Source organism: Silurus aristotelis (genome assembly GCF_946808225.1).
Source record: "Silurus aristotelis genome assembly, chromosome: 1".
Lineage (NCBI taxonomy): Eukaryota > Metazoa > Chordata > Actinopteri > Siluriformes > Siluridae > Silurus > Silurus aristotelis.
In genome coordinates, this window is record NC_139574.1 from 22,497,978 (window position 1) to 22,525,875 (window position 27,898).

Sequence of the window (27,898 nt, forward strand, 5' to 3'; positions counted from 1 at the left end):
CGTCCATCTGTGTAATTGTCTTGAGCACTGGAAGTTATTTTCAGCCTAGAAAAGGCTGGTCCCTTCTGTTATCTCACAAAGACTCCCACATCCTTCCTACTAACGCTTGTCTCTTTGAAGAAACAGTGCAGCTGGGAATTATCTTCACACCGTGTGTCTGTGTGTGTGCGGGCGCGCATGTGTGTATGTACGTGTGTGTTCGTTATTCTTGAACTGAAAGGTTTTGATCAGAGCTGGTCTTCGGACCAATATCTCTTTCAAGGCCATGAAAAGTCTTCTGCAGTCTTGCTTAAGACATGAAACCTGCTATGGCTGTCATGTGGAATGGTTGTAAATGCTCTTATTACTGCTTTTATCTCCTCATGTGTGTTCAGTTCAGTGTTTCCGTTAACTTTGCCACCATGTTAATCCCCATGAAAGAGTCAGCATTTCACAATGTGCATTTGCTCTATATACATTCCATTTAACACCTGTAACAGATACAAAAATATATATACAATTCAAATGCACATTTGTATACATATATACTATATAATGTACATAGTAATAACATTCAGTAAGTTATATTTTTGGGTTAAAATGTTTGATAATATTTTAAATTATGTATCTAGTTTTTTTTCCTTTTGATGGCATGGTATCACATCACAAATGTTTTTCGGTTAGATAGCCAAAGGCAATGAACAGAATTATGTTTGCAAATGTGTTTTATATGAGTATTGATCCATCATATATTTATTTATTTACTGCTTTTTTTTTGTCAAATATTTATTTTATTTAAAACACAAGGTATTCTTTTTTTTTTACTATTTATAATTTTGTCACCAAGCACACACACACATATGTATATATCATTTATAATAAATATTTATTTATTTAATTGCCACCGATTTTTAAAACACTGATCTATTGGCAAGTGATTACTTCACTAATTCTATTTGACTACAACACTTTGGCTACTTGGTTTCATTTAAATTTCACTTTCTCTTTGCTTGGTTGCCAGAAACAGCTGAGTGGAAAGAGGATTTCTGTGACAGCCACATGTTCAGCTGCTTAATTCTGCCAGTCTGCCACTGGGCCCTGTTCGGAATCCTGCCCAGTGCCACCGGGCCTCATAAGAACTGGCATCAGCCTTCCCTGTCAAACATTTGGCAGGGCTGCAGCATCATGCATCATTAAAACCTTCTGGAATTTTCCCTAGTTTAGCCAAGATTTTTTTTTTGAGAAGTGACAGCCAAGAGAGGTAATATGGGTATGTATAGAGTATGTAGTAGAGAGCCATGCTACATGTCCCTCCTGCTAAACCCCAGGGAAGCCTCTCAATCGAATCGAAGGATAAAAACCAGCAAAACAAAAAACAAAAATTAAAAAAGCTCTGAATTCTTCTCAGGATATGGTCGGTAGGTGTTTTAGCCACTAATGCTTCAGTTTGTCCTAAAAGCTATCAATAAATGGTTGTATAAAGCTCACTTCTGCCTGCTCTAGCGAGGCAGCACAGGCCTGCAGGGTGAAAAGCTCTGCCTTTTAGAGTGCAGTAGAAAGCAGATGTTCCTAAAGTGGTCCCTGGACTGACACAGTGATAAATGCTAATGGAAGTGATTACCTCAGAAAGCAAATGGACCTCTCTGCCACAGAGAATTGGCAGGGCCAGGCACAAGCCCACGGGGCCAGCAATAGGGATAGAGGGGGAGACTAGAATTGGACCCTGTTGTTCACCTCAGGTGCAGTTGGCAAACAGCTCTCTAAACACTCACTCAATGACAGCAAGAGCTTAAATTTAAGTGTGAGGCTTAAGGGTGGAAGAGGCAGAGATTCCCATTATCTTGAGAAATGAGGGTGGAAATGAAGGTTACTTAACAACTGAATATTATATTATAATGAGAAAAGGATGGTTTATGTCACAAAAGTCCTATTATACAGTATTTTTAACCAATAAAAATTTTTTTGCTAACTTTACATAAAAGAACTATGGCTATCTCAGCAAAACACATCAGTCATATTGCATCTTGTCCTCACTTTTAGGATTGTAAAGTGATATTTCAAGAATGAGCTGAGTCCTAAACTTAGAAAGTACAACAATTCCCAGTAAATCAATTACACGGTGGCTGAAAAGCAGGATTTGTATATACAGAAGCATACTTTTACACTCTACCACACAAAAAGGGTTTCCCTACGCTGAGAAAAGAAACATAAGCCACAATTCCCTATAAGAGCTGGATGAGAAGCAGTGTGCCATCACAGACCCCAACCTCGCCTGCCAAGAGAAGAGACGTAATGTTGTGTGGAATGATATACAGGCAGCCAGCGAAAGCTTCCACTGTGCATTCAATGACCCTGAGAAAGAGAAACCAGGAGGAAGAAGCAAGAGTTCTGCTTATCCACCCCAACCCCATCCCCACCACATTACTGTGAACTGAGCAAGAGGAAGAGATCCTCCATGCTGAGAAATGTATCTTTTCTCTGTAGGGGATGAAAAATACCCCTGGGATTATTCTCCCTGCCCGATACTCAAACAGCCTCTGAGTCCAAAGTCACTTAGTTGGGAGCTCCTGGGGCGGAGGAATACCACAGATCTTCTCAGCACACATTACAAACTCCTCTCTCTTTCTCCCGCTCTCTCTTTCTCTCACTCATATATCATTCTCAGTGATGGAACACAGTGACTCATAAGGTCTATATATTACATTCTAGTTGAAAAAAAAACAACCTTATGCTGAAGATTAAAAAATGTTAGTTTGACTTTATGGTATTACAGATGGCTTCAGTGTCTCATAAATAAATTACTGCAAGTTTATTATTATTATTATTATTATTATTTGGCGTAAGATTAACTTCTGCGCAAAAACTAAAATTGTACAAATTTCTTTTACTAAAAATGTTTCATCTAATCTTCCTTTAATTGTAACCTTAATGTTACTGAGCGATATCTCAATCTCTCTGTTTGAAAGTTTAAAATGTGCTGGAAGATTTTACCCACCCATTATAAAACTACACCTGGTGTACATACTCGAATGCCATTTTAAAGGTATTACCTGGTCACACCAAATAATGCTTTAAAATTTTTCTATTTCTCTCTCTTTAGTGTTTTAAAACCAGAAAGCATCTGTATTTATTTCTTTACTGATTATTTGATACACTACCGGGTATTTCATCTCACATATTTTATCCAGCACTAATGAACTATCAGTTCTAGTCTGCTCTACACATCTCACTGTGTGCTCTTTAACAGGTTAGACATTTCCTTGTTACCATGCACTCTTCTCTAGTGTATTTATTTCTGCCGATAAGCACCCCAGGGACCTTAAGCTGTACTCAGATGTGCCATCACTAAATATCCACTAATTTTAACAGACATGTGAGTCAGCTAAATTAATCAGCTAATTAAAGAATACCATTTATACATTCATGCTCAGTAGCCAAAGAGATTGATTTAAAATGAAAGAGCTCTATATTTCTTTGTGTTCATTTTACATTCAATATATACAGTAGATATTTAATCTAAATAAAATGCATCCACTGAATGATTCCTTTGCACATGTTAAGTAGGTTGAAGCAATGAGAGGTACTCTATGATAGAATCTCTGTGATACTAAAAGCACTTTATGTAGACTGGGAGGTTTATTAAGGCCAATTTGCACTGAACCCATTTCAGAAATAGTTCGCTTGCACATATAGATGAAATGTAAAATCATACAATCACAATTTCTATAGGCAGCTATTTTTTTTTTCAACATAATCTAAATATTCTGCAAGGTTGATAGAAACACATTTGCGAATGTACATGGATAACCAGGCAGGGGGGAATAGATGAATAGACTGTTTATTTACTGTTCCACTCTCAACACATTTTTTTTTTTATTATTATAATTGTGTGGTTTAGTTACAGCTACCCAACTTTCATCTATCTACATCCTTTATGTTTCATCGACATGGTAATTTGCTTGAACATGAATTTAGGTACATAAGGACGTGTTTTCTTTAAAAATGTTATTTTATATATATATATATATATATATATATATATATATATATATATATATATATATATATATATATATATATATATATATAAATGCTCTTGTGCGTGGTGTAGATTTATGGAAGCATATTTGGGAATTTTATAATGATGAAAATGTGAATACTGGTAATTCCCTCTATATCAGCAAAAAAAAAAAATTATAATAATAATAAAAACAATTAAATAAATCCACAAATGTACAAAACTTATTGTATTGTATTGATTTGTATGTACTTCTGAATATTTTATTTTATTCTGAAAATCTCAATATAGTATATTCAAAAAGTAAAATAGGGAGGAGTAAACAAAAGTTCATTCATTTTGCACGTTATGTAGTGACACACACAGACACACACACACACACACCCACAGACACACACACACAGACACACACCCACACACATACCACTCCCTTTTCTTTCTGGTCACACCTCTTTAATCTAACCACAAATAAAATTGAGAAGCACAGTAAAGAAAAAAAGATAGCACAGAAAGGCAAAGAATATAGATATAATGACTAAATTAATAACAAAAAATTAGAAACAGGACTTTATTTTTTGTTTGCATTTTACTGTCTATTCAATTAATGTCTTTCTGAATGTAGTTTATCACAATTAAAGCTACAGTTTTGCTGGATCACATAATATAGGCAAAAAAGAAAAAAAAAGAAAGTGTGTCCAATATTTGATAAAATCTGTAAATCCATTTCAGACTAAACCTTTTTGTCCTCACCACATCAGGACACACTGTGAGCTGGGAGAAGGATATGAAGCCTGTTTTTGCTCTGTAATGTGTCCTTGGGGGAGATTAGATCACTAATGGTGAGTTCACCTCACGCACTGATGTCATTCACGACGACAGCCCAGTCCTTGGAGAGAAGCTAGGCCATCGGTCGTATCTCATTGTGCCAATAATCTGCTCATTAAACCAATCACTTTGTTAAAATCACGCACATAATCACCAATTATCCAGTGCTGGAGATGTGCCTTCTTCTAACCTTTTGATTTCTCTGCATCTAGCTTTCACAGTCAAAGATGATGGTGGCATTTATTATGGAAATGTATAGAGGGCATCACACAATGTGCATACATTGGGTTGATGAAATGAGCGAAGGAGAAAAACAGAGATCATTTCCAGCAAGAGAAAATGAAGAAAGTATGCCCCCTCCCATCTCCCCCAATGATGCAAATCATGTTAATGTTTCATATTACATTGGCGACTATGGAGGAATACAAAGAGTATGCCAGCATCTCGACTAAACACTGACAGATGGCAAGAACACACTATGGTTTGGTGTGTAAGATACAAGAACAGCAGAGGCGATGTTGTGCTAAAATCCTCGTTTATGGGGTCTCATCAGAGGACAAGGGCTATATAAAACCGCGCCGAAGTACAGCGGCTCATTTTCACCTGCAGAGAACAGCACTAACATTCTGGAAATGCGTGTCTCCGAAGCGAAACAAAAACGGAAAAGTTAAACCAAAAGTAAAACTCTGAGAAAGTACCCAGTGGGCCTTTCCCAGACTTCGCTGTTGTACTGGTTAGAGTACTGTAGAGGAGTCTAAGTGTTGTGAGAAATCAACAGGAGACATCACATTACCCAAGTAATAATAAGCAGTGGGTTCTGCTTAATTTTTTTTTTTACTCTTTCTATGGGTAAACTAATCCCAGCTCCTACCGTAAAAGAGAACACTGTGAGGAAAGAATGGGTTGTAAAATTAAGAATAGGTTATGTTTTGGGAACATTCAAAACAAACAGTACAATGAAGCAGCTATTAGGCCTCTTTCTTTTTCGGTTATAGCATTTTTTTTTTTTTTTTTTAATCATCACTATTCAAATGATGTAATTATAATTACATAATCAATAAAAGCAACTTGTGTAAACTTGTGAAACTTTACTTTACGGAACACGCTGCAGCATTTCTCAGACGACAAGTCAAGCTTGTTTTCTTTTCATTTTCACTCTGCTGCTGCAATCAATTAGCGTCTATTAGAGGCTAACTTTCTACGCCGCGTTCCCTCCCCCGGCTTTGACTCTCCCACGATAGGAAAGTGACGCCTTGGGCAGCATTACAGACGGAACGTCACATCTGCTCGAAGTCCGCGTTCTCGCACAAACACCTCAACATGAGATGAAATTATCCGTGTCAGAGACATCACAATATGTGACAAGCGGCTAGAGGGGAACTTAAGGAATGAACACAAGCCCTGATATTGACATTATTCAGGGAAAGCCCTGAGGCAAAATATTCACTCAGAAGCAGTTGCGTCCCATAGCTCAGCCCATGAGGGAACTATCAGCATAATTGAAATAAATAAACTCAGCAGGGGTAAAAAAAAAAAAAAAAACTAATAGTTTGCACCACAACCTAACCAGGTTAACTCCTCCTGTAAAAATAACCCCCTTCTCACTTTTGTACCTTCACATAAATTATTTAAATAAGTGTAGGAAGAGAGTCATTTGCATATAGATAAAAGTCAGTTTAATATTGTAAATTAGCTTTTTATGCAGCAATCTAGAAGATTTTGCTTTAATCTCAGAATAAACATGTCTGTGGTTCTTCATGAACCTGCAGAGGAGCGTGCAGGGAAGGTGAGCCGCTCTGTGTGTGTGTGATGGGTGGTGATGGGGTGGGGTGGGGGTTCAGAGAAGGGATGAAGATATCACAGAGAAAGGTTTTTCGATTCATCCTGCACCTTCCCTGTAATTAATAGATTATTTACGCATGCACACTCCTGTCATTCTCTCCCTGGGCATCTCATTAGAGCTCTGACCTCTCTGCCCAGAACCAGAGCTGCTTCCCTGACCACGACAAGTCTGCCATTAGCTCTCCGGTGGAGAGAAAGGGACGATCCGGTGGAGGAGGGGAAGGGAGAAGAGGATGAACTTGCTGTTGCCAGCTGTTGAGGCCTGCTTTCAGTATTAGCATGCACAGCATCGAACCCATCCTACATAGCATGGAGAGGTGAGAATGGCAAGGACCCCCACTGAGAGAACAAAGCTTTCTGATTATTCAGTCAGATTCTATCTGCGCCGAAAGCAAAGGACAAATGGAAGCCTTCCATCTGATTGTAGGTTTAATGCATGTGGACGTGAGATTCAAGCCATTCGGCATGGAGTTAGACACAATAAGTCACAATGATCACTGCATAGACGCTCATGATGATGAAACGAAAAGCAGGGACACATGCTTGTATACTGAAAATCGACTCATTACAACATTTGTGAATTAAGTGTATTTTTTAAAATGGTCCTTTAATTGCATTTTGGAGACAGTATATGTTTATGCCATTGTGTTATTAAATTGGCCTTCATGCATATTTAGCTCTAACTCTTTCCTGTCATGCCGGCACTAAGAGTCCTCAATGGGAGTTAAAATGAAAAAGAAACAAATGACCAGGCAAACAGAGAAGTATTCAATAAGCTTGATGCAACTTGTCATGCACAAAGTCATTAAGCTGTGTAAAAGCATGGCAACCCAGGGTCGTTCTTTTCATAAGCGAGATGGTCTCACACTGCGCGTTAATACTTTGCTCGATCAATGTAGCAAGGAGAGCATTTCTGAAAAGCTCACTTTGCCTGCGTAATCTCATCTGCAATCCTCCAATTCCCACTGACTCAACGAGCCTTGCTCCAGGGCAAGTGGGAAGGCGAGAAGCCGCACTCGTGTTTCTCAGCCCCCCCCCCCCACCACCACCACCACCACCACTGTGGTGACAGCAATCACCATGACAATACCAAAACACACTGCCACGCTGGGCCGAGTGCGGGATGAGCTCAGTGTGAAGCAGCCTCAGCATAAAGAGACATGAGGACGACTGCTTTAAAAGGAACACAGTCCAAATCAATAGTGCCATTATCAGGGAACCTGAGCTGAATTAGATGTCATGGCACCCAGGGCAAAAAGAGGTGAGGTGAGACATATGCAATGATTATATAAAGACTGCACCCTGCAATCAGAGCACAGCTGGCCTTTTTAAAAATGCTAAGGGTGAATGCTGTGTGTCAATCTGTTATACTGTACTGAATAATTGGCACGAGTACTGGCTTACTATTGTACTATAACTATTGTTATACTCTTCTACATACAACCGACAAGCTTTCCTGAAGGGAAAATCTCATGCATTTTCTTGTGTATAAAATCAGTGATAGTACAACCTTGACCACTTAAAGAGCATTCTATAGTCCAAGTACACAATCAGCACTCCTCCAGACGCTCGGCTTTTCCATCAGGATGTTTTTAATCTTGATTTTGCCCTGAAAAATAGAGCGAGTAAAGTCAAGTACATCACACCCTTTTAATGCCATGCACGGATGCGGATGTCTGGTGAGCGAAATACATGGTCCAGATGAACTATTGATTTTAAGCCTGGGTCCTGATTACTTTTGGCTTTTTTGCATAGCTTCTAAAAGCCAGATTAAAAATAAGTCTTTTTTTTCTTCTTAATTGTGTGAAATAAAAGCAGCATGAAGCAGTGCACTTGCCTACGGAGTCCAAATGCGGAATAGAGCGATGGCTTGAATGCTCAGAACAGCATGCACTGCACAAAGTTGGACTTTTACCCTCACCTATAACTAATATGTGCAATCCTATGACATATCAGCTTTTTCTCTTTTACATTTGCTTCATTATACAAGTTGGCGACATGTCATGGACAGCATGCTTCCGACAGAGTATTACTTATGATCCTGTCTTAAACTCCATTTACAAATTCAGCAATAAATGCTTCAAACATGTTGAGTAATATGGTTTTTTAAGTGCATCATTTCCTTCACGGAGGAAAGTAAAGGCAGAGTGGAGACAGAAAGACAGGAGAGAGGGAGAGAGACAGAGTGAACACAGAGCTACAGAAGTATTTATTGAGCATGCTACAGTAGTAAAAGCAGAGTACAGGAGAGATAGAAGAGCAAAAAACAACCACAAACACAAAACCAAGACAATCCTTCCCAGCGGTGTTAGAAAAAAACAATCTTTTAATTGTGCGACATCCAAACTGCACTTTGTTTTTAAAGATGTATAAAAAAAAAAAAAAAAAAAAAAAAAAGGAAACTATACAGATTTTCTTAACCATGTTAAAAATGTACAGTCCAGTCAGGTAAGAAATACAACCATAGAGCTTTAGCAGCAAATGGATTATATCTCTTGCTAACTGTTACATTTTTCCATACCAGATAAACATCATGTTTGTAAGTTTTGCTTCTGGGAGGTAAAAAATAGGGAACTTTCTAAAAATATGAATGCTCAGGAAATTAAGACTAAAGGCACAAACTTTGGTCCCACCAGGTTGTCCATATTCTGCGTACTTGCTTACGTCAAACTTCAGGCTGATGTTTGTTAGCTTTAAAATGCATGCAACAGCTGCTCTCTAAACAAAGACTCTGAACTTATCTAGTCATGCAGAGAAAATTGGTGGATGTTCCAAAAAAAATAAATCCAATATGTACTAACATGGTCAGTGCCTACTACGCAAAAAAATAAAAACATGGTATACAGTATCATATCCTTTTGGAAATCACTTGGATACAAGCTAGCACTCAAAATTGCAGTGACCGTTAAGCACTAGAATAGTTTGTTATATACACGCCACTGGATCTTTCAGCAAGAACCACAATCCAAGCTGATCAAATACGCAAAACGACAAATGGTCAAAATACAAACTAACCAAAAAAACAAAACAAAAAAAACCCAAACACATGGACTGGAGCTTGGAGAGGCAAGATTTCACACTGTACAGTTCACACAAGGAAACAAAAAACAAAAAAAAAAGACTTCTCAAACCATTAACACATTCACAACAAACAAGCCTATGTTGCTATGTGGTGGACGTCTTGCTTTTATGAAAATTTCTGGATGCGAAAATGTTTGATAGTTTGTTGAGTAAGGCACATTCTTTGTTTCTTTAACTAATCAGGATGAAGAGGAATCAACCTCCTGTAATGAAGCACTGGGGGGAGGTAATACAAAGGGGACTGAGAGCAGGGAAAATGCATTCATTTCATTCCAACCAGATAAATCTGGTAGCATTTCCACTCATTTTTACAAGGAATGATTGGGAAAAGAAAACAAAAAGTGTCAAAATGTGGTCCCCAGTGTACCAAAACAGTCAACAGGTAACATTAGAAAACATCAAGCACATCGCAGCTTCTTTTAAATTGTTGATTTGGAGAATGAGACCCTCAGATGGTGATTGTTACCCATGTTGTAGTTGTGTAGGTCAATCAAGCATTGAATGGACTCTTCAACTGTGGATAACTGAATTAGAGCCATTTTGCGATCTCTGTGCATTTAAAAAAAAAAAAAAAAAGGTTAGCAACAGGACCCTTAAATAAATTCAAAGTCCCAGCAAATCACTATATAAAGACCTCTGTCTTTTACTAAATGCAAAAGCTGAACTTACTGAAAAAATTTGAAAGCTTTCACAGTGCCTCCGGAGTTAGTGAACAGTACTCTGAGGTCATCTTCAGTTATGTCTTGCCTGTAAAATGAACAAGTTAATGGGTAGTTATTTCTAAAATCAGAATTTAAAACTCTCAGTGACTAAGTGAGCTATACTCACGGGATGTTTGACAAATGCAGGGTGGCAGAGGGAGGGAAGATGTTCTGAAAGTTTTTGGAGCCAGGCTTCTTAAAACGATGTAGTGGAGAATTAGTAAAATCCTTAGTAAGGCCCTGATCATCCAAACCATCCCTGGGTAACTGAACTGTCTGATGCTTGGACAAGGTCACACGGATGATTTTTGAATACATCTTCTGACCGTTAAGGTGACTCATCGCTGGAGATGTACAAAGATGGGAAAAATGAGACACTAATACACCACAATTAGGGAGCTTAACAAAAGCATCTACAAGCACAAAATAAAATGTACAGATGTTCAGGCCACATGGCCTTTCTCTGCTATACTGATTGCAGCCATAGAGTTTGGCAGATGTTCACTAATTTCACAGGCGCCATTCTATTTACAAGTACACAGCGCTTTCCATTTTCACCAGGTGCTACTCAGAGTATTCACATATACACCATGCTTTAATAAATAGGCTACAATTAACCAACATCTATACTAAAAAAACTAAACCCAGTAGCTGTTTGACAAATGTAGAATTGTAAGCAGAGTGTACACCAGTGATGCACAGAGCACTGCCACAGACTTATGGAAAGTTGTAAGGTGGGGGTGGGGATGATAATTTCCTTTCAGTATTTTTACTGTAGTTAAAACTGGAGGACAAAATCAAGAAGTTGATCTTACCAAGTTGAGCCTGATTCATATCTGCCATCTGTATCAGTGCACTATCTTTTTTGTTGTAGAGTATCTTCACACGCTGCACATCACCATACACCCCTGAATTATAGCAAGAAGCAGCGAGAGAAGCAGGAGGAAGAGTAGGATGGAGAGGGAGGAACAGTTAGCCTTTAACAGAGTGAAACTTAAGAGTGGAGAGCTAGATTCATCATAAAGAGAGACAGAACATTTTCCTAATGAAGAAAACTAATCACAGTTTAAACAGAAGCAAGAGATTCAGAGGTTCCCTCAAATAAAATACATTTAAATATAAGCTCTGAGATGACAGTACATGCAGAAACATGCATGCCTTAAAGAAAATCAAAAAGCACTTCAAAAAGGACAGAGGGAAAAAAAAAAACAAAGAACTCAAAACTAACAGTAAAAGGCAACAAATGTTATTAAATAAATTAAATAAACAGACTGAATAAAATATAGGGGAAAAAAAAAACAACAAAAATAAACGTATAGTGCTAACAAGAACATACCGAAGAGGGTAAACAGACTTTGGGGCGTAACCATCTTTAGAAGGAGAGAAGAGCAAGCAGCGTGAGACAGGTAGAGAGAGGAGTCGAGGAAGAGCGAAGATGAACAGATCATCCATAACGGAGGGTGGTTTCCCGCAGAATGGTGAAGTGGTCATGGATCATGGGTCAAGGCGGTTAATTTGGGGACAAGTTCATCCGAGGAACATTTGTTCAAGCATATAGCATGAACAGTGAGGTGTGGTCAAAGTAGGGCAGAATTGGGAGAGGCAGATAGGAATGAAGAGGGAAGGATTTAAAGAGATAAGGGGGGTGGGGGGGATGATTGAGGAGGGGGGAGAAGAAGAGACAAATGCAGAATAAAAAAAAAGTGGGGAACAAAAAAATATACAATACAGGTCAGTACACAGGAAATGCAGGCGTTTGGTCAGAAAATGGTTGCTCTATGCAATTACAGAATATACAAGCAAATAATTGTGCCAATGTAGTTACCCAGCATCAGGGTAGTATACATAAACAAACAAAAACCAACAAATAATACCACCATGGAGGGGGAGATAAAGCATGCAACAAAACTATATATATATGGGCTGTCAAAATTAACACTACGCGCCTCAAAACTGAAATCGGGCAACAGGCAACTAAAACCATTTTGTTTGGTATCCTGACGATTTATGTAATTTAAAAACCCCATCATTACGTTAAAACATTTACAAGAATATTCCGTATTCATGCTACACATTGAGTATGAATTCACTAGTATTAAACATCCATAGCGGTCAATGCTCATGTTGATTAGAGTATTAAAAACTTCAAAAGAATTAATTTAAGGTACATTTAGAATGGAAAAAAAATGTGCGATAAAGTTGCAATTTATTAAGTGATAACTCATGACAATCATGTGATTAAATATATTAATCTATTGACAGCCCATATATAGTTTGCCCATATGCAAGTTTGTCCATCGTGCACTACAATATGGCCACATTTTCCATAACTGCCATGCTGGTGTAGACTAGAAAACCACCATTAAGTTATGGCATGAACAGAGAAAACCAACCAGACACACTTGATTATTACTAAGGAAAGTGCCACAATTGTGAAGATTGTTCGTTACCACTTTAGTTTAAAAAAGTTTTCCATTTCCAAAGTGAGAAAGGGCCAGAAGTGAAATGAACTCAGGCAGATAATGGAAACATTTAACCCATTTTATAAAGCAGACAGCAAGAGACAGACAGAGAGAAATAAAGAGAGTTAGAGACAAATGACTCATTTTTAGAAACAGCACATTTTAAGGATTAAGCAAAGCCATGAATAATTTCTGAAGAAAACTAACTTTCAGATGAGACAAATGACAGGCAGACACATGCAAGCAGAAGTTCATGAAAATGTGTGAACTGTTGTCATCACATAATGAACACTTTAGTTCTTGAAATATAGCCAGTTGGGTAAATCAGAAGGTCTTAGGCACAATGATTTGGTTATTTAAGGCTACTGGTGAAACTAGAACTGAACTGTAATAAAGATAAATTTCACCATGAGGAATCCAACCGAACAGATACAGTTCCAACCATCCTTACTGCATTTGCTTTATCCATTGTACATTATACTAATCATGGACATAGAACAATGGCATGACATAAAAGCAACAAAAGGCTATGTAGATTGGAGGGTAATGAAAAGTACACAGAATCAGAGGCTTAAGAAATGACTGACCTCATCATTGAGATTGCTAACCAGGAGTACTCCACTACCCGAGTGTCCAGACAGAGCCACACGACCTGCTGCTGCCGCCGCCGCTGCCGCCGCACTCAGAGGACTCAGAGCACCTGAAGTTGCACAGAGAGCTCAGACACATACTGGCACAACACAACAGCATAACCACCAATGTTGTATGGACAAGGATAGAATAACAAAAATAGGTCATTCACAATTAGTCACAATTACTTTTAAATCATGCCTTAAAACTCAGCTGTTTAACTGTTAAAATTAATTAGAAAACGCTAATCTGAACAGATGTTTGTTGTTTGCCTTGTTTATTTTTTTAGCATCATTCAATTATATGGCGTCCTTGAGTGTTTAAAAAGGAGCCTTTAAATAAAATGTATTATTATACAATAGGGGAGGTGTGTTCTCTGAATAGCTGTAATCGTGTTATTCTGAGTTTTAGGAAATGTAAGAGAACTGAAATAATATTGAAAAAGGTCTCCAAGAGGCTGGTCAAATCAATAAAAGAAAACCATCACCTTTAAAACTGGTTACGAAACAGCAAAAACAATTGAACGATATTAACACCTTTTGGGTCGTTTAAGAAGTTAATCATAGCAGAAATATTTGCACTCATGGGAAAAAAAAAAAAAAAACGCATACTGCGTGTAAAGCTCATTAACTAAAAGCACAAGATTTTGGCCTGTGTAATTATCTAATCATGCCAGGTTTCAAACAAAACATTAGAAGCAGACATTCATAGAACTGAACAAGAAGCATGCTAGGGCATACTGGGTTTTAATAAGAAATAATTGTAGTAATTCTATATAAAGTTACACTGCCAGCATCTTAGTGTTCTTTTTTCCATGTCTCATCTCTTGTCTTTGTTCTCACTCTGCACATGTTAAAATTCAAGACAAGAGTGTTGAAAATGTATTTTAAAATCTCACTGAAAAATGGCAATTAAAAACATAGTAAACGCATGATTATAAAAACAAGTGCTAATTTCAAACAGCAAGATACTAGATCAGTGGTCCCCAACCTTTTTTTTCCGCCATGGACCGGATTAATGTCAGACAATATAAGGTGTGGCAGATAAATACAACAAAATAAAATGATACGACCGGCATAAAAACTGGAATTTTCTAAATATAATAATAAATGTGAATCCACTGTGTTGTTTTTTTTGTAAATTTAGTTGTTACCGGCCAGAGCAGCCTCTTTTAGAAGGTAGCGGATGTTGGTAAGACATGTGACCGAGGAAGGCATCTTGACCTGCATCAAGAGTGAGTCATACAGATGTGGCGGAGAGAATCCGGCAATTTTACAAAATAACGTGTCTTTCAGAATCAGATAATAAATAAAACGGAAATAATGTAAGTTATATTCTTTCTGTGCAGCCCGGTAACAATTGACCCACAGACTGGTGCCGGTCTGCAGCCTGGGGGTTGCAGACCACTTTACTATATAACTTCAGTGAGACAAAACCTAAATGAAGTACAGGCTACAAGTGAGCTCCTGGATAGTGTGTGAAAAGCCTGAGCTACAGAATTATTAACGATTATGGCACTATTTCCCAATTTATTTGGTTTGCACTTAATTTATAATTTTTTTTTATTGTTTAAATGCAGTTCAAATGCAGTTTTTACTTCACACTCAACACAAAAGCATACAACCAAAGAAGACAAAATGTAAATCTAAAACCCATGTTGTGGTTGCGTGTAATTCTAATTTACTAAACATTGCAGCGCACATTATATTGCTCCGTATTTTGTTGCGCTACAAGCAATTCTGTGCTACTTGATGGTAGATTTGTTCAGATTATTGAATCCGATTTTCAATCTATACAAGCCAGGCTTTTCTGCTGATATTGCCTTAGGGTTGCTACTGGATAACAGATCCGTGCTATCTACTGCCCTTTAATATCCTTATTTCATCAAAACCAAGCTTTGAAAAAGGCAGAAGCCCAGTAGACAAAGTAAACCAAGGTCTTCCACATTACCTGCAAAGGGCCAGCATGGCTGCATGCCTTTGTTCCAGTCAATTGAGACTACCCTTGGTCATTTGAAGACTAGAATCAGGCGTGCCTCCTGTTAGGTTAGAACAAACGTGCAACCATGCTGGTCCTTTGCAGATAACAGAGTGAGTTTGTCTGGGATAAACAAATGATTTACGTAAATGCTCTTCTCACAGTTAACAATACTAAAATGTCAGCCCACGGCTGGTCAAATGCTTAGCTTTTTACTATATAAAAACACCAGCAACTGAATCGCAGTGCAAACAAAACTACAGACACTTTTATATGCATCAATTGCGATGTACTTAAAAAAAAAAAAAAAAAAAAAAAAAAAAAAAAAAAAAAAAAAAAAAAAAAAAAAATCCTACATTTCTAATTTTATTTTTTAATGAGTAAAAAGTTGAGCCCTCTTTAGAAGATGTACTGTAACTGGTTTTATTCTTAGATTTCTGTTACAGGGAACAGATTGTTATGTTATGTAAATACACCATATTGAATAAACGGATAGCACCGTAAAAAAATAAACCAAGCTTTAGCACTTGTGTCTAGCCCACCAGAAACCATTAAGAGAAGAAAAAAAACAGTGGGAGATACCTGGGATCTTACCAAGCAGGGAGTTCGAGTCCTTGCCAAAAGCCGCTGCCACTGAGGGGTCGACAGCAGGCTGCCCATCACCAGCAGGGAGCTCTGGTCTAGTGTAGTCTCTGCTCTTATCATTGTTGTACTTCACATTCAGGTTGACAAGCTTGGAGTAGTCAATACGAAGCGTACAGCAAGCATTGTATATGTTCTGTCCGTCAAGTGCCTAAGAGAGCACAGAAATTACTTACGAACCTGAACACAGAGAACACATTTTGCCATAAACAGATCCTACACCCACCACTTTGGCTTGCTGAGCGCTCGTTGCATCATTGTACTGTAGCAAGGCCTGAAACTGATTGTTCTTTGTGAATGTGATGATTTTCATAACTGTGCCAAACTTTGAGAAGATCTATTGACAGAGAAAGGAGAGAATTGAGAAGATCTATCAACAAAAAAGGGAGAAAGACATACAAAAAAACAATTATACAAAGACAACATGAGAATTAAAAAACTTCAACAAAGGCAGAAACTCATCCACAAAAAAAAAAAAAAAAAAAAAGAGAAAAAAGGTCTTCAAAGACTTCAAAATTTGAATTCAGCCAATAATAAATTACTATGAAAGTCATTTGTAGAACGCAAACCTGCTGTAACACATCTAGAGTGACAGGGTAGAACATGTTGTCTATGATGATCCTTAAGACTGGACTGCTGGGTGTTGAGAGTGTTCCGTCACTGGAGCCTGATGTGGGTGTTCCAGACTAAGAAGCAAAAATAGCAGCTATTACCCAAATTTTTGCACTGTTTACCTTAAACTCCATAACAACAACGAATCATTTTGGAAGGTTTATGGAGAAGGTTAACTACCTGGTTTGTCTCAGTCTTGAGCTCTTTGTGATTTGAGTACTGAATGAAAACTGGGACATTTCGAACATGCGGTGTAACAGCTGAATAGTAGTTCACCATGGTAATAGCTGCTTCTTCCGTGCTTAGCTCGAGGAATGCCTAAGCAAAGCAAATGTTAACTGTAAAGTCTTTATCTATTTGACTCTTTATTAAATAAAAAAAAAAAAGGGCCTTAAAAACTCACCTGGTTTTTGCCTTTTAGGGTAAGGATATTAGTGACCTTTCCAAAGGGCAATCCTAAGGCAATGATCTCAGTCTCTGAGACCTCACTGGGTAGTTTCCTGATATGAAGAACACGTGATGGAGGAGCCTCTCCTACCCTTTCATCAACTCTCAATTTTTTGCTGTCACTTCCATTGGATGTGCCATCTAACAAGGCAAAGCAGCAGAAACATGCCTTACAGCTAAATGGCATAACTAAAACAGTAGTAAAGTTGATAATCCTGGGATTTTTTTATTGGTTTCCCCAAAACTGATTAGCAAATCGGAACAACGTCTTACTTAATAATATCTTCTGGCCAAAATATAGAAAAAAAATATATATATAAATTTTTTTCGAAAATGTTTAATAAGGAGGACATTTTTGTTCTATCATACTTTAATTTAAAGGACGATAATTGCACGGAAGGCCAGATCTGCCAACGGCGCACTTTTACTTTCTAGCATTCATCATCATTTGAATTCTATTAATCCTGCTTTGTTGGACAGTTACAAAGAACACAGTGCCTTACTTACCACTGATACTGCTCATCCCAGAGTTGGGACTATTGTACATGCTGCTGGACATCAGCTCATCTGACCCCCTCTAAAATGAAGAAATATAAGTGAAACAAACAGTATTCTCCAATGACACTTTGCTTTTGCTGCTGTCAAGAACATGACACAAAGCTCTCTGAAGACTGCTTAAAAAAATTAAATCAAGACACAAAACACCAGACCTTTTCTTTTTCCTAAGGTGTCTTTTTAATCTTGCAGTGTCTGGAATGTCAGACACAGTCATCTTATCCTAAGCTCAATTAGATCCCTGAAGCCCCCAAAATGTTTATAGCAACAATCTGTTAGTTCAAACTAAAAGTGAATGATCGGCACAAGGCAAAGCTGCTCACTATAATTGCTGAACTAAATTACAATTGCCTGGGCAGAATAATTTACACATTTTATAAGTATTAAAAAAAAAAAAAAAAACAGTTCTTACTATTTGCACTGCCCATCTGCATGAATCTTAAAGTGGTGGGGAGATTCATTACTAATGATTCCAATTAAATTTGTGTCATTACTAGCTCTTAATAAAATAATGTACATCAAAATTAAACAAGAACAAAAAATATTAAAAACCACAAATTCTTAAAAAAATAAAAAAAATATCTAATGTTTTCCCCATAAACTGTTTGTGTGTGGAAGTAGTTAATATAATTCTCCAGGGAGGAAAATTCTGTTGGTGGAACACAAACCAAGTTAAGAGATCTGCTAGCAGAAGGCATTTCTGAGAATATCACAATTTTCCTAACCATCTTAGACATAAACAAGCCCCATTCAATTACTGCCAGTCTAATATTATGAAAGCCGGAGATGGAAACTTGAAGTAGGCCTAAATCAAATATCCAGGGGACAGTTCTAAATCTTATCTATTTCTTCAATAACAAATAGCCACAGAATATCAAATAATACATTTTAATGGCCTTGGCATTTTCCCTTCCAATCCAAAAAATAATAATAAATGCCCAAGTTACCTGTGATTTATTTGTCTTTGGGTTTTAATGACACTGTCTGTCCTTAACTATTAAAGTGAAATTCAGTTTCGTAAACATGGATGCAAGGGCAAACCATTAAGATATGTCAGGCTAGTACTTAAAGAGCTGGGTCTGAAATTAACTTCAGACTCTTCACAAACAATGGGAAATTCTGCCATTAGCAGGTAAAACTGTGTATTTCATTAAGCACTTGACAGAAAACTGTCTTAGAAACGGCTTTTTCAGATGATGTACTTAAATCGCCAGAAGAGCTTTTCATATGCCACTGAAAACTTTCCCCCCCCCCAATATAAAAATGTGGAAAACAAACCCACCGCTTTAAGTTATTTAATTATGCGCTCGATTTATATACTGCTGTTTTAACAAACCTGTACTAATGCAGCTTAAGGCAAACTTCAAGAAAACAATGTTTCTAATTATAGTCTTTCATTCCTATATTTCTATTTTTTTCACATTGAAATAACCTCTGGATGCAGGCTGAACATGCAGCACAGGATTATAATAAAGCCACAACAACAGCCATTCATGCTGCATGATTATAAAGTGAACACTCACTCGTAAACTCACATTTAAAGTTATTGTAACAGCCGAGTTCAGGATCGCAGATAGAGAAGTGCAAATGTGAGATTAAAGGTGACTCGTTTGTTTGTTTATTTTGTTTAAAACAAGTTTTGCCTAACTGATTCTAAATAATCTAAATAAAGATGATCATTATAAATAAAACATTTTGTGTCAGGAAACATCAAATCTGTCCCACATTTAAAAAGAAAAAAAAGGAAAAGCCAGTTGAATACACAGAATAGGTTGGACAAATCTTTATTCCATGCAGACTGTTATTCCACCCGGGCTATTGTTTTTTTTTTTTTTAAACAAACAATAACCATAACCATGGAAATCTACAAGACAAAAAAACTATTAAAAAAGATTCCGCATGATATTTCTCAGGTTGCCAGGTCCAGTCATGGTTGTCTTACTACATAATCAAACAGCAAATTAGCAACTGAAAAAAGAAGCATATCAATTATTTATCTGTGACTCCTTTAAATAAGGACTAACTTAAGACTTTATATTTGAAAATACCTGCAAGCGAAAACAAAAGAACTGGAAATGCATTTGAAATTAAAATCCAGTATTTTTGCAACTGCAATTAAAAATGCGTCCTGTTTACAGATGGGACATAATAAATAGAAATAATGACCGCAAATACACAGAAAAAAAAAATATATATATATATATATATATATATATATATATATATTTTTTTTTTTTTTTTTTTTTTTTTTTTTACAGGTGAATTTAAACACTTTAGTGAATGCTTGTTCCAGCCCATTAAACTTCAAGCCAAAACTATGTTGGATTTACAAACTGGACAGTAAAAACATGTGGCATGTTTAAAATAATTAAAGAGTCTGTACACAGTTGTACAAACCAGTAAAGAAAAACACAAATAAATGGTCCATGCAAAAGCAGGGCCCTGGGAAAAATGAAAACCGGTGCAGAGCAGACGTGACCTGTTGCGAGTACCGCGTCAGTTAATCTGCAAAACGGAGGGACCTAATTTGTGCCTATTGTAGTTTTAATGGGTTTGTACCAAACATTATTGGAAATGCACTGAGCATTATCTCACTTGTGTCCCACGTGTTTTGTATCTGACCACCTGCTCCACAAGCATGAGAGTAAAAACCATTAAGTCCCAGTGCACAACTCTAAATTGCACACAGTGAAAGTGGGGCATTTCTGCTTGAATAATACTGTTTATCTTTTTCATGATTTCACTCATTTAATGTAAAGATTTAGCAATAAAAAAAAAAACATGATTTGTATTCAAACAAGCTTTAAATGGTTAGCCGGATATTCCAATACATGTCCACGTGCCCGACTAAAAACCAACAATTCATAGTTTTGGTTTAACACAATTCCCTTTGTTATTTCAGAAGTAACCAATTAAATATTAAAGGTAACACGTATTAGGACAGGGACTTAACTATTCACCAGCAATTCAACTCTGATTACTTACTATTACTTATTGAAACAATCTGAAATTACTACAACATATTTACACGTTACAGCTCTACACGCTTTTATTTAAACTGCAGCATTTAAAACTCAAGAAATGCAGCTGGATGTCTTCAAAAGAAAAAAGTATGAGGAATCTCACCTTAACACCAACCGCAACATCACTGATGCTGAAAAACAAGACCAAATAAAGTTTATAGACTTCAATTAAACATGTTAATAATTCAATCAAAACTGGTGTATGGTCACAGTCAGGTTCTGTCAACATCATTAAATCAAGTGCAACAGGGTTCTTAATGGATTTATAAAGCTCTTAACTCTTCCCACTTTAAAGCTCTTTCACTGAATTAGATATTTAACTAAATGACTGATCATTGGGAATATGACACTGGTGAACTACGTCCATGTTATTTAAAAGAAAATATTTGACACTTTCCATGGAAAAGGAAATTTTTTTAGTTTTGCTGAATTTGAGGGGGGTGAAATAATACAATGCAGAATATCATGGCTTTGTTTGTGTGTGCTTAAACCAAACCTTCACACATAGTAGTACAATCATGCACAGTTATTACTTTGTTTTAAACTGTGCAATAACAATACCTGAATTTTTGGTGTAATAAATGTGCAATAACAATTTTAAACTGTGCAAATGCAACTACCGTGTTAGTTTATTTTGTATTCTTTTGCATTTATACACTGTACTGTATATTCTTGTACTCTGCTTTATATTTGCACGTTTTTAATACAGGAATTTCAACACTGTGGGACGAACAGAGGTCAATCTTAGCACATACATTACATATGTACGTAATACGATATACCTTTATTCGAGGCAGTAGTTGCTTGCCTCTAATTTACCAAGTTTTATACCAATATGGCTATATATATAAACATATCGCCAGTGAAAGAAATCCTACAGCCATAGTGGTGTAAAACTTGGTAAATTAGAAGCAAGAAACTGCTATTTGCCCTTGTTGATCTCGGCTGATCCGGGAAATCATGACTGAAATGATAAAAATGGTGAATATATCCATCTGTGTAACTGCTCTCGGTTAGGAATCATTCATGAAGTCCGGTTACAAACACTACAGTGGATGCTGTACATCAGTCTCCGGCCCAGACCTGACTAGCTAATAAAAATGTCGCGGCCTTGATAACGTTACCGAAGCCCCATAAAAGTTACAGTCTTCATAATGAATAAAGCAATGAATGAAGTATCCACACAGTACGTGTTAATTTCTCTTATTTGTTTTCGTGTTTCCGGACAGACACGCGCTCCCTATCTGGTGGCACAAAGCAGCGGGAACAGCAAGTCACCTAGCATGCTAACACGTTTTAGCTTAAATGTGTAGGTCGCCGGCGTGAGCTGGCTAGTCGTCTGCCTGGGAAACTCTTGAGGAATACAGATACACCAAAGAAAGTGCGGGTTTTCGCCGGCATTAGTTATATTTAATCGTATACACGTGGGCAAGACTGATTTAATTTGTCTGTAAAGATTACCGTCTGTAAAGAAAAAATACAAACCCCCACACACTGAGCCACAATGCTCGCCCCTAGTGTTTGCTAACCAGTAAACACACCGCGCCGGCTATATAAGACTCAACCCCGCATTAAAAACGAACTCGTGTTTGTTTAATGTGGATATAAAGTAGGTTTTATTAGCGGCACACGGACACGCGGAAGGATCCGAATCGCTGCTTCTATGTAATCTGCGAACGCGGGCTGCGGTGTTGCTAAAAGCACGCCACGCTCTCCGTCTCTTCTTGTAGCCATTCAATGAGTTAGCTGGTTAGCTTGGTAGCGCGCGGCGTACCCGTGTGTTTACACATACAACTTCCAAATATACCGTTTCTACATTTCCAGAAGAGGAAAAAAAGTGTAGAACATAAAAAACAATAGCGGTAAAGATACACTTACCCGTCCATCGCTGAAAAATCTTTCTTTCGGCGCCCCAGACAAAAGCAGCAACAACAATTCTCCTAGCTGCAAACAAGGCAACAAAATGGAGGCAGAAACCGTTTCCGGAAAGCACCGGAAATTCACGAGTCGATATTTTAATTTATTTATTTTTATTTAAAATTTGTATTTATTTGTGCAACTATAGAAGAGGCAGAAAATAAGTGAGCTGGGATAAAATTCAGCCTTGCATTTTCCTTTGAACTTTGCTTTTTTTAAAAAAAATGTATTTATTTTTTTTAGTCCATTTCTGAGGCTTTATTATGGAAAAACAAGTTTAATTAATGCATATACCTAGAATAGAGGTTTTCCACCTTACAGAAAAGGACCATTGTGGCTACAGGCTTTTAATTCCAGCCCATTAGAAGATACTCTTGATAGTCGGATGGAGACCAAGATGAGATTATTACATTTGCGGAATCTGCCTGCTTTAGATATAACGCAAGGCCTTTCGGAAAAAGTTATGTTCTAGATCTGGGAGAGGTTTGGCAAGGTGCAGGTGGACCTCTTCACTGATGTGAAATTGACTCAGTTATTTATGGTGGCCTCCTTTAGGCAGATCAGTTGTCCAAAATACCTGAAGTTTTATCATCTATAGAATACTACAGAGCAATCCTTGTTATAAACCGAACGTGTCCTACAATACTATTCAATGGGACATTGTATATGTGATAAAGGAGATGTACTCTATTAGCAAACTCACACATACATACACACTTGACCATGCAATATATTCCTCTCTTTCCTCTATTCCCAGCCCCCCCCCCCCCCTTTTTTTTTTCTGATCAAAGAACAGTAGATGTTTTTGGGGTGGATGGTTGGGAACTTTCACGAGCCATGCTGCATTACTGAGTTGCATTACACAACTTCATTGTGGGAAGTTATGTGCCAATAACCCCCTGAGCTGAATGCTCCCTTTGCCCCGGAATACATGTTTTCTGTGAGTCAATTTAAAATTGCAGGCATTTCAGTTTCCACCTGTCTTGCACATATTTTGGCACTCTGTCTCGTGGCAAACTCAGAAAATAACTCTATAATACTAACACTAAAACAAAGGCTAGATTTATCCACTTTCAAAAAGGTTAGTTGCTGTGCCTGACACTACTGTTTTTTTTCTGGTAGGCTGTACTTCACACCACTGCAATTGATCAACTAATTATTAAGCCCTTAGAAATTCTAGTCAGGCATTTGAACCCATAAAAACGAGACAGAATAAGTGTGACTAAGAATAAGGTGTACAAATGCAGACACTATGCTGACACGTCTCACAAGTAATGGAACCCTTCTTTTTCTTCTGCCATTGCCAACATGTTCTGAACAAGTCTGCCTGGTCACAACTGACAGCACTGTAATATGACGCAGAGCAGCTAGATTTTACCGAAAAGTCCATGACATTACAGTATTAGATATACATAGAAGTTGTGTAGTGAATAAATATGTGGCCAGAAATGTGCTTCCAAACACTGAATACATTAAATGTTGGGCATCTGCAGAGGGTATATTGCTCTCCTTGGCAATTCTGGTTTATAATGCTATTTAGGCCAGACATTGGCCATTTGATCCTCCAAAGATTCATCTGACAGGCTCCCTTACTAAAAGCAAAAGCTGCCCCACTGGATGGTGGATATCATCACCATGGCCTACATATGGACTGGACACCCAGGTCGTACTGTGACTATTAGAAGTGTCTCATTATCTGGGGCATTATTTAGAGGTGTGCCACTGCAGGGATTCTGTGCTGCTTCTACTTATTTTCACAGTAGGCTTTCTCCGGGTTCTCTAAGTTTAATATCGCCTCTTGTAGTGGTGAGTGCAAAGGTCTTCTCTGATCATTCTAGATCATTTTGCTGACATACACCTGCAAGGTTCAGTATTGAGCTCTGGTTACTCTCTGTGCAGAATCCTGTGCTGTTCCACATGTCACTGTGACCAGGACAAAGTGGTTATTGACGTTGTACCAATGGGGAACTATACATGGCTATACAAGGCTCCTAATATAAATTTATTGTTATAAAATGCCTTTAAATTATCCATAATATTCTATAGTTTGCTACACTTGCTTACTTGCTTGACTTATACTTGCTGGACGAATATCATAAGCAGTTTTATCATGTTACTTTGGTTATGTGTATCTACAAACCCCAGGTGAAATTAATGTCTGCTTATCTTTTAGGGTCTGGGATTTTAATTAAAAATTAAATTTCCCCAAACACACAGATGTAGCTTTCCAGACTATTGTGTCTGAATTAGCATACAAGATCCCATTGAGCAAAAAGGGAAATAAGAAAACTGTCAGCTGCTCACCAAATCTAAACCATTTAAGTGCTGCCAAACAGCAGCTAGGTCTTGTCCTGACTGAAAAGAAACGAGTGAACTTACATCTTAGCTTAATTAATTACTTAGAGCTGCCGATTTATAATGACTTTAGGTCTATTTTTGACACTTACACCTATTGATAAAATGCAGTATTGAATGATGTCTTTATATGACCTTATAACACAGCTTCAGTATATTCTTGAAATGCAGTAAAGGGGAAATTTTTATATATTCATTTAGGCATAAAAAAAGGTAAAGTAATTAAGAAGCTAAACATTCTTATTGTCTAGCACTTTATTGTTCTTGCAGTTTTTTTTCCCCCTTATTCTGGTCCCCTGAGCTCTTGTCAATCTAGCAAATGTTCCTTCAAACCAGAATAAACAAAGAACCAACAGGGGATCTCCCTCACTGCCTACACCAGTCCCAGAGGAGGCTGCACTACACACCACTGCATTTTTTTTCCTTTTTCATCCAACTCATCAGCTAATTATTAAACCCTTCAAAATTCCAGTCAAACACACAGAATAACATTGTACATTTGTATACTGTTTTGTCAAGCAGACAGTGTGGCTAAGAATGAGGTATACAAATGCAGACACTATACCTGACAGGTCTCTCGAGTGATGTAATTCTCCTGGCATTGCTAACATATTCTGACAAGGTAGAGGACTGGTCACAAGTGATGTCACTGTAACGTGACCCAGAGCAGGCAGATTTTGCCGTGATGTCCATGACACTTCAGGATTATATACATAGAAGTTGAGTGCATGTCAGTTGTATTATTGCTACTGGTACTTCTCTTGGAGTCGATTCACATTGAAATAAGTGATAGCTGGGACATTGCCATTCTAAAGAATAATGCATGTACTACCACATAAATTTACAGAGAACTCGCCACATTCCTTCAACAAACTTCAAGGGAAACAATCCAAATACAGTGCTAGACTGAAGTAATTTTCTGTGCAAACATCTGCTGTATCACAGGAATATTGAGATCCCTGAGAGGTCAATCACCAGAAATAGCATTTTACCATGAATGCTGGGCTTAAAGAAATTCTGCTGAATAAGAACAGGTTTGAATAAATCTATAGCACATTGTTGGTATGTTAATGACTGAAAATAATATGTAGGTATAATATTATGAAACATAATTACTTACAAAATCTTTTTAACACTATGCAGACCCTCTCGTATTTTGCAACGAGTGTCACCCGGTTCATTGTTTATGGCCTAATTCTGTGGAACCTGCATAACCACTCACTCGAACAAGTCAACCTTTAATAAAATGACGAGTGCCATTTTCTTTAATTGCTTAAACAGTATTGCTTCTACTATGATTATAAACCTGCATTGATTTCCAATTTTCTGCATATATATTGCTGCATCCCAGGGGCCATTGAGAACACTGGCCTGCCATTACTGCCCAACAGTGCTGAATTGATGTGTTGATGGTTACGCTACCCACTATAGTTCCAATTTAGTGCTCGATTGAATACATTTATTTTGCTGCTGCTTTCTGGTGAGTACAAATTTGTGACAACAAAATCCTGCCTGTGCAGATGCAGAGCATTTGATCATGTTGTGCAGATGTTTTGCTTTGCCTTATGAGAGAAATAAGCACTGCACAGCTCATAACACAAAAGTCTTTTTCAGTTATTGTCTGTCAGGATTCGATTATTGTATACCCAGTTTATGGAGAAAAACAATGATGGTAGTGTATTTATGCATAATTTCAAAACATATTCTATGACTAGTCATACCGGAGACTCATTACTATCAGTTTTCTGTTTGTCACGAATTAATTAATTCTAATGGATAAAACTAGAAATTATTTAATTTGTTTTCTTTAAGACATTATTTTATACAATCATGAATGTATTTATAAAGCATTAATCAGTCCTGACTAGACTACTTACTTTCATTCAGAACATTCAGAGCAGAAATTACAGTATAATCCACTGTAGGGTTGCACAGAAAATAAAGCTAGACAGAGGAAATGTGAAATGAAAGAAGGATTAAGCATCCTCCCAGATGGCAGAAATTTGAATTCGCTTTTATTGCAGTTAGCTCTGCCGGTGAGTTTGTTAGATTACTTTGTAAGATGGAATTTTGCATCAATTGAGGTTTATGAATACTGACACAATGGGCATCATTGCAAGGTTATGATCAAATATTCATATGCTGGTGTTGCACTAGAGAGTGCGATGAGCTGAAGGACAACCTCATGGGTGTCTGTCCGCAAATCAGAAATTCATCTGTCTGTGAACCATTGCTGAGTTCAACACTGTGCTCTTTTCCTGAGATAGAACAACACTGTAAGATTAAACTGCCATTATCGGAATGGTTTCAGCAATATATTTACACATATTGACTTATGTTTAACACATGATAATGTGTATTTTATTTTAATTTCAAATAGGATTTTGAGAAGTGAGAGTCACCCCTCTGCTACAGTTGCATTTTCTTTTATGTATGAAGCCTATACTGGTTGGTGATTGTTGGGGCAGGAAAAAAATAATAGAATGGGCTCATTTTTCTAAATTTGATCCAATTTCTATAATTCTCCAATACCCCTCTTAGTGGCCTATTCTATGCCAGAAAGAGCCAAGCTTGCACACTTATAGAGTAATATAATCATGTTTCTTCCAAAGTAGCCCACATAATGTTGGCACAGCTGCACCTTCAGACAGCCTTATGATTATGAAAATGAGATGAAACAGAAAGATTTAAGCTGTCTCTGGTCTAATGTGGCCCATCACCTCCATTGCAGAGACACAGCGACTGATATCAAGCTCTGAAACTAAATCCAGACTGATAAATTATGCTATATTTGTCCTCCAAAGTATATATTCTACCTTCCTTCATTGTTAC

At 37.3% G+C, this 27,898-nt stretch overlaps 1 protein-coding gene across 2 annotated transcripts; it reads right to left on the bottom strand.

Moving 5' to 3' along the window:
* Positions 1-8,972: 8,972 nt before the first annotated feature.
* Positions 8,973-22,802, bottom strand: ptbp2a (polypyrimidine tract binding protein 2a). Of its 2 annotated transcripts, none has more exons than XM_083551608.1 (14): positions 22,673-22,802; positions 20,898-20,925; positions 17,724-17,793; positions 17,173-17,357; positions 16,950-17,087; positions 16,727-16,843; positions 16,384-16,494; positions 16,110-16,308; positions 13,496-13,608; positions 11,783-11,816; positions 11,262-11,354; positions 10,574-10,790; positions 10,415-10,492; positions 8,973-10,294 (listed from the first exon to the last, which is right to left on the bottom strand). In XM_083551608.1, the coding sequence occupies exons 1-14, from the start codon at positions 22,678-22,680 to the stop codon at positions 10,165-10,167; spliced, it is 1,521 nt and encodes a 506-aa protein (XP_083407734.1). In that variant the 5' UTR covers positions 22,681-22,802; the 3' UTR covers positions 8,973-10,164. The 2 variants fall into 2 exon arrangements, with proteins under 2 accessions (XP_083407734.1, XP_083407733.1); XM_083551607.1 differs by having other exon boundaries at positions 16,098-16,308.
* Positions 22,803-27,898: the final 5,096 nt, after the last annotated feature.

Coding starts and splice junctions, on each gene's coding strand:
- ptbp2a (XM_083551607.1), bottom strand. Junction 17,358..17,723: donor TGGGATGAGCAGTATCAGTG/GTAAGTAAGGCA, acceptor TTGCCTTGTTAG/ATGGCACATCCAATGGAAGT. Junction 16,309..16,383: donor GCGCTCAGCAAGCCAAAGTG/GTGGGTGTAGGA, acceptor GTGCTCTCTTAG/GCACTTGACGGACAGAACAT.